The sequence below is a fragment of the Vulpes lagopus genome, chromosome 20 (genome assembly GCF_018345385.1).
Source record: "Vulpes lagopus strain Blue_001 chromosome 20, ASM1834538v1, whole genome shotgun sequence".
In the NCBI taxonomy this organism is placed as follows: domain Eukaryota; kingdom Metazoa; phylum Chordata; class Mammalia; order Carnivora; family Canidae; genus Vulpes; species Vulpes lagopus.
In genome coordinates this window covers 29,980,525-29,995,759 of record NC_054843.1, presented here as the reverse complement: position 1 = coordinate 29,995,759, position 15,235 = coordinate 29,980,525, and the positions used below count along the sequence as shown (strand labels likewise).

General features: G+C 34.3%; 1 protein-coding gene across 16 annotated transcripts in view; it reads right to left on the bottom strand.

The window, feature by feature from the left end:
* The window catches only part of ROBO2 (roundabout guidance receptor 2), a 1,676,347-nt gene that overhangs the window by 49,714 nt on the left and 1,611,398 nt on the right, over positions 1 to 15,235 (bottom strand). For all 16 annotated transcript variants that reach the window (XM_041734856.1, XM_041734853.1, XM_041734854.1 and 13 more), the window contains 3 exons: positions 13,640 to 13,822; positions 5,614 to 5,656; positions 4,078 to 4,205 (listed from right to left, as the gene is read on the bottom strand). In XM_041734856.1, coding sequence (XP_041590790.1) covers positions 4,078 to 4,205; positions 5,614 to 5,656; positions 13,640 to 13,822 — 354 coding nt within the window. The remainder of the gene's footprint in view (positions 1 to 4,077; positions 4,206 to 5,613; positions 5,657 to 13,639; positions 13,823 to 15,235) is intronic.

The window sequence follows — 15,235 nt, the reverse complement described above, 5'->3', positions numbered from 1 at the left end:
TTTGCATTTTACAAGAGATAAAAATGTCTTTTTTAGCAACAGCGACAAGACACTTATAATCCATTTTGCATCCTGTATAATTTAGATCCTCCTGAAGTCTGGAATTCCAATTTACTTTATATGTGGATACATACTTTATTGAAGTAAATATTTTAAAGGCATATCAGTGAAATTGTTAATAGTCAAATATATTTCACAACGTTGTATAGTAAGATTGTTTTTTGATTTCAGAATCCCAGAATTACATTTTTTGCCCTTTATGCTTTTACCTATAAACTAATTAGAAAATTGGATAATGGAAAAGCATACTTTATTCTCAAATGTCAATTATCACTTTCATTCTCAAAAACTTTTAGTACTTAGTAATAGATCAAAATTATGAAAACCGATCCTCCACTCGGGGGAAATTTCAGTTTTGTTTCTGTCACCTCCACCATCTTTCATTGATAATATTAACTGGATAGACATGTTTCTCCAGCATGAGCCCCAACTTCCCAACAGCTTGAACTTGAAGTCCTCTAAAACTTTTGATTTGGATGGGGAACTACTTAACTGCAAGATTCTGAAGTGATTGCACATTCAAGTGTTTAAAAATGGAAAAAAAGTTGTCTGAGGACCTACTCCTCTAGATGTAATCCTGCAACAAGTAAAGCTACAATTCTAGAAATAGAATCGCGTTCTCTCTGCTGGTTTGCAATTAGCCAGCCTTCAAGTCTGAGTGCATCTATATTGATTTGGGGGCTGCATATTTCCTTCAGCTATTATTTGATTGCTCCTACATTTTCAAAAAATAAATTGAATTATATCCAACCATTGAAATATTGGAAGATTATGCATGAATATTTGGATGTGGGAGATCATCCTATAATATCAGATAGTTTGGAACTCTGGGCCGGCCTTTCTCTGTCAGCCTGGACCTCAATAGGTGTTGCCATCTTTAGGCAGGACCTTCCAGTTTCCACTTTTATGGTCCACACCTACTTTTCCTTAGTGCTTTGGGCTGACTGGCACTTGTTAACATTTGATTTTGAAGCCTCTGGATTACAGAAACCCTTCCCTCCAGGTGGAATTACTCATGATTCATTTTGCAGTTTTCAGCACCTGAATGATCCATGCATTTATTTCTTTTGGACCGACATACTTGAATGAATGACTGTCTCCTGTACTGTATCATAAGATACTTAAGAACAGGAACATATGGAATTTATGCCTGGATCCATTCCACAATTCCTCACCTGGTGTTTTGCAGAGGATAAGTGCTCGCTGAATGATTAAATAAATCTTTCATATTTTGTATTGATGAAATGCAGACTTCTGCAATAATTAGTAACTTTATTACTCAAAATACTATTTTCATTACATTTAAACATGTATTAGTATTCCATTCTTGAAAGGGAAATGTCAGTATCCACAATAATTCTCTTAAGGGAACATAGTTACATAATCGTACACGTGAATCCAGCCTTGAGGATTGCAGAACAGTGTAGATAAAATAACTGAGGCTTTAAAATGTGTTAGGCCTGCCTTCTATACTTAGATCTCAAGTTATTAATCTTGATAAACCTTAGTTTCCTGGCCTTTAAAAAGTAAACATGATTATCTATTACTTATGTCACACATTTATTATGCCAATAAAATGTACAAAAAAAACCCTACCTATTTCTGGTGCATAGTAAAAGCTAACAATGCCTATTACACTGCAAAGAAATACAGTAAACCTTGCAAAAACTTTGTTTTGGCCTTGATTTTGCCTGCAAAATATTTCATATCATGAAAATGAAGTGGATATGGAAGAAAAACCTTGAAAATTTACAAATGTACCCTTTGGCTAAATTAGACAGACTTTTCAGATGTTAGTGTAGCCTGCTAAAAGCTGAAAAGCCAAAACCAAAACCAAACATTTTCTTTATCTTTAGGCATTCATTTCTTGATGTGAAGAGAATGGTGCATTAATCAAATACAAATATAGCAAGTAAAATAGATATCTAATCCTTGATGGATCAAATCCTTCAAACAGAATTTCTTTTGACAAAATCATTCTGTGTGAGGGAGGGAGGAGTGTTCTGCTCTCCTGGTGAGGAGATGCTCAGGGATAGAACCTACCATGGAAAAGTGATAGCCAGTAAGCTAAGGGCTCAGAGTTTGGTCACAAGGGGAGGCAGCCATCTTCAGAGGTTCTGGGGTAATAAGAATCCTAAATGGGGTGATTACAGAGGGCAAGCAAAAAGTTGAGGAATCATACAGGTATTTTTTATTTTCTTACTTACTATACTGATGCCTATTGGCCACTCTTGTATGTCAAGCTTTGTGCTAAACCTGTGCTAAATTATCCATTTAATCCTCACTACATAACTATGACAAGGGGATGGTTATTTTCTGTATTTTATTTGGAGAATGGAAGAGAGCTCCCCTTCTTTAAGTTGGTATTGACAGAATGCAGACTTATGCAATAATTAGCAGCTTTATTATTTGAAATACTATTTTAATTACATTCAAACATTCATTGGTATTCCATTCATAAAGATAAAATGTCAGTATCCATGATTACTCTTCTAAGTCAGTATATTTATACACTCATGTCTGTGAAATCCACCCCTGAGGTGCTTATCATAGTTTAGCCTAGCCTTGGGTCTCCTCCATTAATTCCATCCAGAGGTGTAGAAAGCCTCCAGCAGATTCATCCACACTTTCTTGCATTACAGCACTATTCTCCTAATTAATCATCCCATTTTCTTTTCTTTTCTTTTCTTTTTTTTAGAATTTTATTTTATTTTATTTATGATAGTCACAGAGAGAGAGAGAGAGGCAGAGACACAGGCAGAGGGAGGAGAAACAGGCTCCATGCACCGGGAGCCCGACCTGGGACTCGATCCCGGGTCTCCAGGATTGCGCCCTGGGCCAACGGAAGGCGCCAAACCGCTGCGCCACCCAGGGATCCCAATCATCCCATTTTCTACTCGAACTCCATTCTCCACCTAGCAGTAGCCTGGATGACTTCACACTCGGCTTAGATCCCAGTGTTCTCCTATTACAAACCCATTGATGCCTTCTGACCACCCTTCGGACAAAGTTTAAAGTCTTTGTGTAGCTTAGAAGGCCCTCTATTATCTGTCCCTCCCTCTCTCTCTCTCTCTCTCTCTAATATATATATATATATATATATATATATATATTACCACCTCTGCTCCCGTTGTACATCATACTCATTAGAAAATTCATTCATTTCTCAAATAGGAAATAGGTCATGTCTCTCTTCTTTCTAGATCTTAAAATATGGTCATTTCTTCTCCACACACTTTTCCCCACAACTCTGCTTAATCTCTATCTCTTCTTCAGATGTCAACCTAAATAACACTCCATTCATAGAACTTTCGTATTCTTAGTGGGTAGCCTTTTCATGTTGGGTACTGGCAAGGCAGCTCCAGTCCATTTACTGTCTGCACAACTGTCTGCCAATGGAAAACTCATATTTCTCCCAAACTAAAAACTGGGACAACAGACTTCTCTAGCCCCATCTTTCTCCTATTGATTGGATGAAAGGTGGCAGTGGGGAGATTGTAATTATTTATAATAGGTCAAATACAATATAGTACAATAAATACATTAATTACTTATAGTAGGTCAAATTCTGTTTCTAGAAATAGGACCCTAGCTCCAGATTTTGGAGACCTTAGTATATCAGCCACTTAGCACCTTTTTGTCTTTCATTTGGGGTACAAAGTTATCAATGGTAGAACTACACTTAAGTTCTCTCTCAACATGTTTTCATCTTTATTTAAGTGTCTACTCTCTATAACATACATCCTATGAGGATAAATCCTATGACCATCTCTCTTTATACTGATATTTTATTTTTACTATCTGCCGTAGTGCCAGGTATGCAGGGTATACTTAATAAATATGTGTTGAATGACACATAGAAAACAGAAATGACTAGTCCCAAATCATAAGCTCTACTTAGCAGCATAGTTTCTGATTCTACTAATCTTGTGCTAATAGTCCCCAAACCAAAATGTATTATGAATATTCAGGAAAGCTAAGAAAACGAACAACAAAGTTTTGAATAGCACAACTTACCTCCACGTCCAAAATTCCCAATCTCATTTGGGCCACTATTGCTATTGTTTACTGGTAAGCTCGTGGCTGGCCATGAATCAGCAAGCCATGGGTAACTGGGATCACCAGCATTTAGAAGACCAGGACGGCTAAAACAGAAATTGGAAGGAAATCAACCCATGGAGCTCCATGAGAAATTTGGACACCTGTCTCCTGCACTAAAATAGATTAAGGAATTTAAGAAGATTTTAATTCACTTCAAATTAAAATGTGTAGGTTCTCAAGAATTAAGGAACTTCAGCGGTTCATTAAAACTCTATATAGCCTGTCAGTGGAAGCAGAAGCATCCAAATGAATTCAGTTGTCTGCCCTTAAACTGGTGGAATTGGTAACATAGTAGGATCCCAAAACAAAGTTTGATGATAAACTGGCACCTCAAGAAACAATTGCTCAGAGTGACTGCTCAGTATCAACCATTTCCAGGACTTTGGGCTATTGCTTCCTTGATTCCTACAGCTCCCATATTTATCTGTCCCCTGTAAGCTGTAACCCCTGTTATGAGCCCTCATGCTTAATTTAGAGGCAACAAACTTGAGGAAAATTAATGAACAGTATTTATATTGTTCCATCAGTAGCACATTTCTAAATTCTCTGAATTGCAAGATATTAGGGGTATATTAAAATTTTTTAGGGTAATTACAGATTCACTGTGATCTGATTCAGCATGTGAGTAGAGTCTGTGAGAAAAACTTCCCTCACATCATATTTAATAAAGAATTTCCATTTTTGATATAAAAGATGAAAATCTGATTCCTCTCCAGATTATTAGCATATTTAAAAGGAAATAGCAACATCTATAATCATTGCACTTTATTTTTGATAGACCGTTTCTGTGCAATCCCTAAGAGAAACATGCGTTTCTATGGAAACTGCAATAAGAAGATCCAACTGCTTACTTGCTACATGCACTAGCTCTCATTAGACCTAATCTCTTTTTGCTAAAATATTGATTAAATGGGAGATTGGAAGTTATTACCAGAGCCTAATTACAATCTCCATATTGGCAAAGGGAAAATAGATGAGGATATATGGGTTTGTTATCAGCTTTTATCAATTTCAATTGAGTATCCAAAGTTGTGGAATCCAGTCCTATCAATCTACAGCCTATTCATCATCCATGAATCATTTACTTTGTGATCGATTATGTGTAATTGTTCACTCACAGCAATTTAGTGAGAGCCAATAAGGAGTCTTAAACAACAGCAACTTCATTTGCTAATGTCTAATTAATGCAATAAACATCCTGCTAACAAATGAACACATTCCTTGTGATATTTACTACTAATTTCTTCTGGGGCATCTGGGAGATATGAAACATCTGGACTTGATTCCTCTAAAGTGCACAACAGATAGATCATTAAACCTTGTGGTAAGCCATTTAATTCCTCCTAGAATTCTCAGACTTATAAGTGATCATTTATTACAATAATAGCTTCTTACTATAGTTTCCCCAGTCCTGATTAAAAATAATAATAAAAAAGAATCTCCTTAGCATACCTCCCATTGCTCATTAGTCCTCCATCTCCTCTTTGAAATGTAACTGTTAAAAAAAAGAAAGACACACACACATACAGGTAGTCAATATTAATTACAATTAATACCAACTATATATTGGTCCTTAGTTTAGAGCTGAGGCCTCTGGGAATTTTAACAAAATATAATTAACATAATTGTACAGAGAATAAGAAGCCATGGTATAGCCCAGAGCAAAGCCATCATTTGCTCCAACTTTAATAGGACATTTAAAAATACTTAAAGCCAAATGTGTAGTTAAGTCAAAAGGGCATTTGTTTTTGGATGTCAAAACTGTTACAATTAGCATGTAAAGTGACATTGGAAGATCAACAGCATTAATGGGGGATTGTCAAATCATAACTTTAATCTTAATATGTGGGTGTCCTAATTAGAAGGCACAACATAAAATGAGCATAGTAGAATTTAAAACAGAATAGTTCAAACAGGTAATAACATCCTGCCAGTGAAAAAAGAAACAGGTACTGACTGACAACATATTCTTCATCATCACAGATCCTTTAGGGACACTGTTAAACACTATGAGTTGAACAACTACAATTAGAATAGACATAAACTATAATTAATAGAGAATAATGTATTGAGTGCTTTGTTTTATCATTCAACCTTCACAAAAAAAAATGGAATGTTCAAGTACTTGATACTGAATATATTCAAATTGTATGTAATAATTGCAAAAACTTCAGTCCTTTATGAAACTTATTAGTCACACTGACAAGTATTCTGTAGATCTACACCTGGAGAAGACCTCTCTCTGGACACTCCATTCCACAAGCTATCAACATAAAAGTGGGTTTCAAGGATTGTCCAAAGAACATAAATGTCAGTGTGTATCCATCATTTCCTATCCAAAATCTTTGTAGCCAAATATATTTGGAATTCAAAATGTTTCAGATCCCAGAAAGATAATACAATGCATACTACAAAGAGGATCTAAGTCAGAGGATCTATTCAAAATTATTTAATATGTTTGCAATAAAATATACATATTCATGATTAGTGGGATAAATTCTATAGTAGAATGGATCAAATTTTGCCACTCAATGAACTAACTAGAAGATCATGGGAAAAATTTTGGTGTTTAGAAGTTTATGGACTGCACGATTGCAATTCTGACTAAAATGAGTATAGATGAGCCCCAGGTGTCATATGGAAGTGTTGAATCATTATATTGTATACCTGAAACTAATATTACACTGTGGGTTACCTGATTGAAATTTAAATAAAAATTTGAAACATAAAAAACTAAACAAAGCTTTATGACTTGATTCATATTTTAAATAACTAGAGGATATATTGTTACTTAAATTATACATACAGTAAGTACTTCTTTAATTTGAATAATATCTCCATAATTCATCTATTCCTCACATTTTTGGTATGAAATCAATTGCTCTATAAATTTTGTGAATTTCCAGATGAAGTTTCCTGGTCCCTTCTCTAATGTCATTTAATGACATATCTTTTACGACATCATAATTAGGTGATACGATCATGATTCCCAGGGTCTATCAAGACTTTATGAGGTGGTGCTTTGAGGAACATCTGGCTGGCACCTGAGGTATAACTGCCTTATCAATGTTTCAGGTAACATCTCAAATTCATTATAAAACAATCCTGACACATACTTTGTATCTTCCCAGGATTGGCTATGGACAGCTCCTCAGAGAAGATGAAAAAATACTGATCGCTACTCTGCTTCCTGACAAGCTTGCCTAAGTGACAGGAATTGAGAATCAGCAGTGGTCCATGCCACATCGGGTTCCCTTAATAACTGCTTTTAACAACAACAACAGAAGAAGAAGAATTAATCTGAAACAATTAATGAAAAAATTAAGCACTGGAGCTATTAAATAAAGTCCTGATTAGGAGGAAAAATGCACACAAAATATAAAAACAGTACAGCTAATTAGCTTTTCATCTGATATGACTTTGTAGTAATGTGGCTTTTTAATGGACTCTCAAGTGATTGTTTTACGCTACTAAAGGTGTGTTCAAATGATGTGAATATCATTGTGAATATGCAAATAAGCAGGCACTGATGGGCTACACCTCAAATGTACTATTTAGAAGATATGTGGAAAGTAGTATTTCTTCTAATTTAGATGGTCTTTTGCCCTCACCTGAACTTTCCACTGTTGCTAGAGCAGTAAATCAAACCTTGCATCAGGCTCCACGTTCAGTGTGGAATCTGCTTTAGACTCTCTCTCTCTCTCTCTGCCCCTCCCACTTGTGGTCTCTCTCTAAAATAATTAAAGGAATCTTTTTTTAAAAATGTAAAATTTAAACTTACAAGGCAACACTCAAAATCTTATAAAAAAGATGGCATCCAAATGATCATTAAGCACTTGAAAGGATGCTCCACATCACTAACCATTAGGGAACTAAAAATCAAAATTACAATGGATGCTACTACCTCACACCCATTAGGATGGCTGCTATGCAAGACACAATAAATAATAAGTGTTGACAAGGATTTGTGCCCCAATCATCATTAAAATCTTTTTTTGGTGGGGGGATCCCTGGGTGGCTCAGCAGTTTAGTGCCTGCCTTTGGCCCAGGGCAGGATCCTGAAGTCCTGGGATCAAGTCCCACGTTGCGCTCCCTGCATGGAGCCTGCTTCTACCTCTGCCTGTGTCTCTGCTTCTCTCTCTCTCTCTCTGTGTGTGTGTGTTTCTCATGAATAAATAAATAAAATCTTTAAAAAGAAATAAAATATTTTTTTCAAATCTTTCTGGACTGCTTTTGGCCAAATATTCCATAAAGACATTTATCTTTTCACCTCTACATACCAACAAATCAAAGGCAAAAATGAACAGTACATCATATAAATACATGACCAACTTAAAATGGTCCATAGACAGGATTTGATATACATGAAAATTCTCCATTTTGAATGCTTCCATGACAAAAGAAAACCCAAAACCAAAACCAACCAAGCACAAAACAATCCTTATCATAAGAAGGTTGATTTGTTGTTTTTGTAAAACAAGGGAAATAAGGCACATAAATATTCAAATTTCCCTTTTACCTCATACTCCGAACTTTTAGATTTGTTCCGTTTTGAAAGGTAGACCAAAAGTAACTGAGTCATATCAGACCACGAGATTAAAAGTAGACTAAAAATAAGGACAAGCAATTAGAATGCACATAATAGAAGTCATATATGGTGTTTTGATTAGCATTTTCCCTTCCTCCCTTCCTTTCTCTTTCTTTCAGTTTTTTATTTTGTGCAGAGAAAAAAAATAAACAAATTCCACAGTAAATTTAAAGCTGTTTGAGGCAGCTTTCATTTCAAAGAGATGTTGAACTTCCTTGAATTTATAAGCAAGAGGGATGGAAGGAGAGGTCGTTGGACAATTTTGCTCTAGTGACCATTTTGATAATCACAGTGTAAAAACTGCATGCTTACCAGAGATAACTTTGAAAGAAGTGTGAATCTTTACCATGAAGGAGTCCCTGCTAGAATCTAAAGTTAAGAACTTTCAGGGAACAACATATAGAGGTTTTCATCTAAAACTAATTTGGATAGTGCTAAGGTGTCCAAACAGTTCTACAAATACCACAATCTTAAGTGTTTTAGAATTGCATTAAATATTTTGAATGTATTGCAATATTTATAAAGGATATAAGGTAAAGAGATTTTGCAAGTTTATATCATACAGAAAGTACCTCTACTATTATCTGACAGGATTAATCCTAATCTCATGCCTGCTAGAACATGAGGGGGAAGGGAAATACAGCCATGTGGTAAATTGACATTTTGAGGGAAGGAAGCTTTCAGAGTGCCTATCTCTACTAGGCCACATTTTCCTACTCCGAATAGAAACTTTAATGTTGCCAGCCAAGTCTCATTCCCATTCCTGATAAGCTATTTCTCAAATATGAATGTAGATTAATCCTCTTTTAATAAGCATTAACTCGGCCCAGATAATCAGAGTATAAAAATTCCATCAAATCTTTTAGCTGTCTTTAGATAGTTTTGTCAAATAATTCATATTTCACCAATGGTTTTAAAGCCTATGCAAGAAGTGTTTAGCACTTCATAATCTGCTCACTCCTTAAATTGTTTATACTTACTGAGTTTCATAGAATCTATTGTTCTTAGAGATAATTAATATCATAAACTATCACTCACTCCTTTACAAGTGAAAATATATATACTTTCATTAAAAAGTCGACGACTTAAAAATCATGAATAGAAAAGTGAAAAACCGAAGTTTGCAAAGATTCATGTAGCCTTCCTGAGTATTATAAGATGTATATACACAAACATAAATATTATATTTAAAATACAGCTGCATAGAATCCTCGTGGGAGCTACATGGCTGTTATTGAAACTTACACTGTTCATTTATCTACTCACAAACACTGTTATATATGTGATCAAACATTTACTCTAGACTCAAAAATCACATAATATTTAAATATTCTCTGTATCTTCTGCCCAAATCTTTTTATAATTCCTTATGCTACGACTCAGGTGGTGAATTATTATAGCAGCCAAGAATCTCACATGCAATGACAAGTAGACTGTTGATGCTCAATGGAGAGTATGAGAAATAATGTTATACGATGCTCTAGGAAAGTATAAAATGATTTCATATAGAGTATGAAATATAAGGTTCTTTTTTTTTGATCCAGCTGCCCTTCTTTTTTTATTATTTATTATTTTTTATTTTTTTTCAGCCGCCCTTCTTTGCATCATGTGCAAAGCTGTGGCACGTGATTGTGTCTGAAGAATTTAAATAAAGGATAAATGGGAAAAAATGGAATAAGAAGTTAGTGTGTAACACTGCCCTAGGGAAATCTCCACTCTGCTGTGTAAAAAAGCAAAATGTGTTCAAGACAAATTCTCCTCTCAGATCACTTAAATATATAAGTTTGCATTTGATTCTTGATATCTTGAAAGAAGATAGTTCTTCTTATAATGTAAGGTGTCATTCCACTAGTGTCCTATGATAAATATGTTAAATCCTCTGATATATAAGAAAAATATCAATACTGAGTTGCACATATTTCTTTTTCTTCCTTCTAAACATTCAAATATAATTTTCCACATGACAGAGAGCCAAAGACTAGCTTTAATAGAAGTCAGTAGGTTTTTGCCTACACAGGGTGAGTGGAAGGCATCCTGCTGAGAGTTAGAATCTCTAACCTGAAAGATAGTTACATATCTTTCCACTAGTTAAAATCTCTCCTGTTCTGCTTCTGCTGGTTAATAAGAGATTTGGAATGAAGTAGGAAATGGATGTATATTTGTAAATTGCCTCAGATGTCTAAGTATAATCTAATATCAGAATTGGGGTTTGAAATAAATGAAGAATCTTATGTTACAAAATACATCTAAATACTTTTCATAAAAATAGATTTTTTGTTTATTTAGGGAAAAATTACCAATGCTCTCATGAATTAAAGATGAAGTTTGGACACCAAATTGCCATTGCAATGAAAATATTAGTCTTTTCACCTTGTGAGTAAAATCATATTTTCTTCATATTTATAAAATTTATAAGATTCCCAGAGAATTTTTAATGAAAACCAAAAATATAAGTAGAACTGGTACAAATAGAGTATATATTCTATAATTTTTTATAACACACTTCATGAAAGAAAAAATAGTCTTATATCAAATCTTTGTGTTCTTAAATGGATCATTAGTTTATGAATGAAATATCAGAAACTTAAACCTATGATATATCACTACTCGTTCTTATTTTTAAATTCCCATTTTTTAAGTTGTAGAAGGACAAGAACATGAAAATTTTAACAGGTGGAGGATAAGATATATATGGAGGGAAATGTGTTAAAAATATCATCAAGGCAGATATGCAATGCTAGGCACCGAAGGTTTGGATTTTCAATTGCTTCTCACCTATAGGAGAATAGCAGTTGCTAGAAGGCAAATTACTAGTTGAAGGTGAATCCATTCTAAGAGTCAGCCATCTATCAATTAAGTATAAAGGTTTTGAAAGGCTGCACTCTTGGCCTTATTCCAAAATATTTGAAGGGCATAGCACCTTCTGAGTTAGCAGTTCCTCTACAAGCAGATGGATATCAATCACGATGAGAAATGATAATAGGAAATGCATTATTCTTGTCAAGCTCAAAGACCAACAGATATTTTCAAATTAAATGCATAGGTTTTGCAAAGCACTACCATTAAAAAAAAGGAAAAGAAAGGGAACAAAGAAATCTGTCTGACATAATTTTACTAAAAGCACAAACCTACTAGTTATGAGAGCTATGCTATTTATAGGAGTGAGTGACTGTGGAGGATAAAAATGCAACACCTCAAATGTGGGTATCTTAGAACTCTGCATTGAAACTAGAGCAATCAATCTTGTATTATTTTCACTAAAGTCAAACAAAGGGATAAACACAAACTAGCCCAAGAATTAAATCAGTATTTTCCTGTGATTTTCATGATTCATATGTATGTTACAGACATGAATGGTAACATGGCTATTGATTAAACAGATGGGTTGATGAAAATGCCTACAAGGAATGAAGGTAGAGGACTGGGGAGTGCAGAACAAGAAGGTACATTAAAGTGTCATGAATGTTCAAGACTCTGACACTAGTTACTGTTTAGGCATCCCTTGCTGGAAAGAATCCCTCCCTGACGTGGTGATACAGCACTCAGGTGACAAAGCACAAGGAAGAAGCTGTCAGCAACCAATGAGACAATGAAAGCGGCACAATGACTGGAACTCACAAAACATGGGATCCCCTTTTCAATGCATACACTGTCCTGCTGTGTCTAGGCCTGAATTTTATCCTAATGGTAAATAATACCTTTATTTTCATAAGATATGGACATGAGCCACAATCATAATCAAAAGATCATATTTAAATGCTGTCAAATAACAAGCAAGACAACCAAGAGGGTGCTATCCCTTCTATTTTGCACTATTTAGACATTATCAGTGGCTTAGAAGCCTACAAGCTAGAGCAGCTTACACTTAATAAAGTATAAAGCTTCTGTTACAATCAGTTATTAAGACACTTATAAACATTTAAACTTAAGGTTAAAACTAGAAATAGAAGATTGAATAAAATGTGTCAAAAAATTCTGAAGTGTTTGTAGGATGACTTAACTAAAATTGTTCCCTTGTAAATTTTAGAAAGTCTGAAATATTGAGACGATGTATTTTTGTGGTGGTGGTTGTTAGAGGAAACACTTAACATGAATTGCAATTAAAGTTTTTATTGAACATAGCTTCAATACTGAGTTCATTCTTTAAACACTGACTTGTAATTTCACCCCCTCTCTTATCTCCCTTCCTGCCTTGGAGATGTTTTGAAGGCCACAATTTTTGATATCCTTGAAATTGTTTCAGATTCTAAGAAGAAAACATTTTGCAAGTAGCTAGAACTCTAGGTTCTTCTTTTTCTTCTCCTTTTTCTTCCTTCTAAAATGTTGATAGGTCACCTTGAAACAGACTAGACTAGTAAATCATTTAATTCATGCTTCATCAGCCTTATTAATTCTGATGAGATTTTCCCCTTGTTTTTATTTGCCATCTGGGACATTTCCTATTGTAATCTGCACTTAAAATACTAAAAGCTATATTTCAAATATTTTCTTTCTTCCTAAGGATGTTAGTAATGATCTTGCCTGAATCCACTTCTCAGATAATGGCTTCATAGCATGCAGTCTGTGTGTGCGTGTGTTTGTGTGTGTGTGTGTGTTGAAGAACTAGTTGAGAAAAAATGGTTACACATTTATCTGCGCGTTTTCTTGTTCCACTTCACTGGAGATACAAGCAAAAAAGCTTGCCTTATGGTCATAATGTGATATGGTGAGAAGAAATGCATTAAAGCATGTTTATAATTGCATTTTATAGATCAAGTGTTTAAAACAAACCAAAACATTCATCCATTTGTTCGTTCATTCATTCACTTGTTATTCAATTTCATTCCTTCTCCTTCATTTCATCACATTCCTAAAGACAGGAGATTTTCTTAGCTAGAAATAGTCTCTTACCAGCATAGTTACTGAGTCCCTTTCTCTTCTTTCTTCGCCAATACAACCAGATGCTAAAACCCATCAAAATTACCCAGCAGGCACCACCAATTCCAGCTATAAAGGCTGGTTGCTTCACAACATCAGTGATTTGCTCAGTTATGCTGTTATTGTTTTCAGTAATGACAACTTCATTACGTCCCCCTGTGGAAGAAATAATAGTTTTAGTAAACGTTATTGTGAAAGTAAACACAGGAATACATATGTGGGTGTGCCAAAAGCACAGAAAATTAGAAAATTCTTAGGAAGACAGCTGCATCATACGAATTGTGTTATGAGTCTGTCACAATTATTGATAAGTATATTTTATAAGTTTCAGAAGAAGAATTGAATTATGAGTTTTAAAATGTGATTAAGCACATTGCTCCCTTATGTTTTGGTTTACTACGAATAGATTCAGAACTGCTTCTTGATTTATTGCCTTACATATAAGTACTAAAATAAGTGCTAGGAGTGCAAAATAACAGGAACTTTTCTTCAGTGAGGTAAGGGATGTCGTAATCCAGTCTTGTTAAAGTAAAAGGAAAAAAAAGCAATTACAACATTCACAGAGTATTTGCAAACTGTCTTTCCTCTTCAGCACTACCTAAGTTCAAATGTCCATGACTTAAAAATAGGTAACTTAATATTCTAACAATATTGTCCTTAATATTCGAACAAGGAGCTTAGTTTGATCAAACAATTTAATTTTGGAATGTATTAAAACTACTTAATTTTTTTGGAATGTATTAAAACTACTACGTAAAATAAGGACAATTATGTACTTCATGGAGATTGATATCTATAATTAAAATATCACAAAAAGGTAGAATTCATCTATTCCCTTTAAACTAATTTGAAAATCTGCTTGAAAGTTGAATTAAAAAGACAACTTTAAAACTAATTCTAAGGTCTACGTTACTAAAATAAACATGTAAATCTGGACTGGTATTACTCTAGAAATAGTCATGGTTTGACAGTTTAGACCTTTCAGAAATAATTAAGAAAATCTCAATCCATATTTTAAGGTAGATTAAAACTTAAGGAATCATAGTATCACTGAAAAGAAAAAGATTTAGGTGTTATTTAAAAGATTAAGACATTCATGCACTGGGAATTAAGTGACCTGTAATGTCAATATCATGCCCCATTAGTTACTAATCAGACTTAAAAAAATTGAAATAAAAATATAATTGGCAAATTTATTAACATCACATGTATGATGTTCATTGTTTTAGTTATCATGGCACTACAATATATTAGAAAGAACGTGGTCTTCGAAGTTTCCTATTTGAATATTATCTCTACTGCTAACCAGTTTAAGTAAGCAATAATCTTATGTAGGGCACATAATCTTTTCGAGTACGTGTTTCTGTTAATTGGCAACAGTACTATTTCAGGGTTTGGGGAGTATCAAATAGGATGATGTATGTAAAGAGGCTGATAAGAACATAGTAGTTTGTAACTCAAAATTATGGTTCAGGTAGCAGTAAGAGTATCAGAGCCACTCAGGGAACTTCAGGGATGGAAGTTATAAATTGTCTAGATGTGAGAGTCTTGAAAACCATGGATGATTTG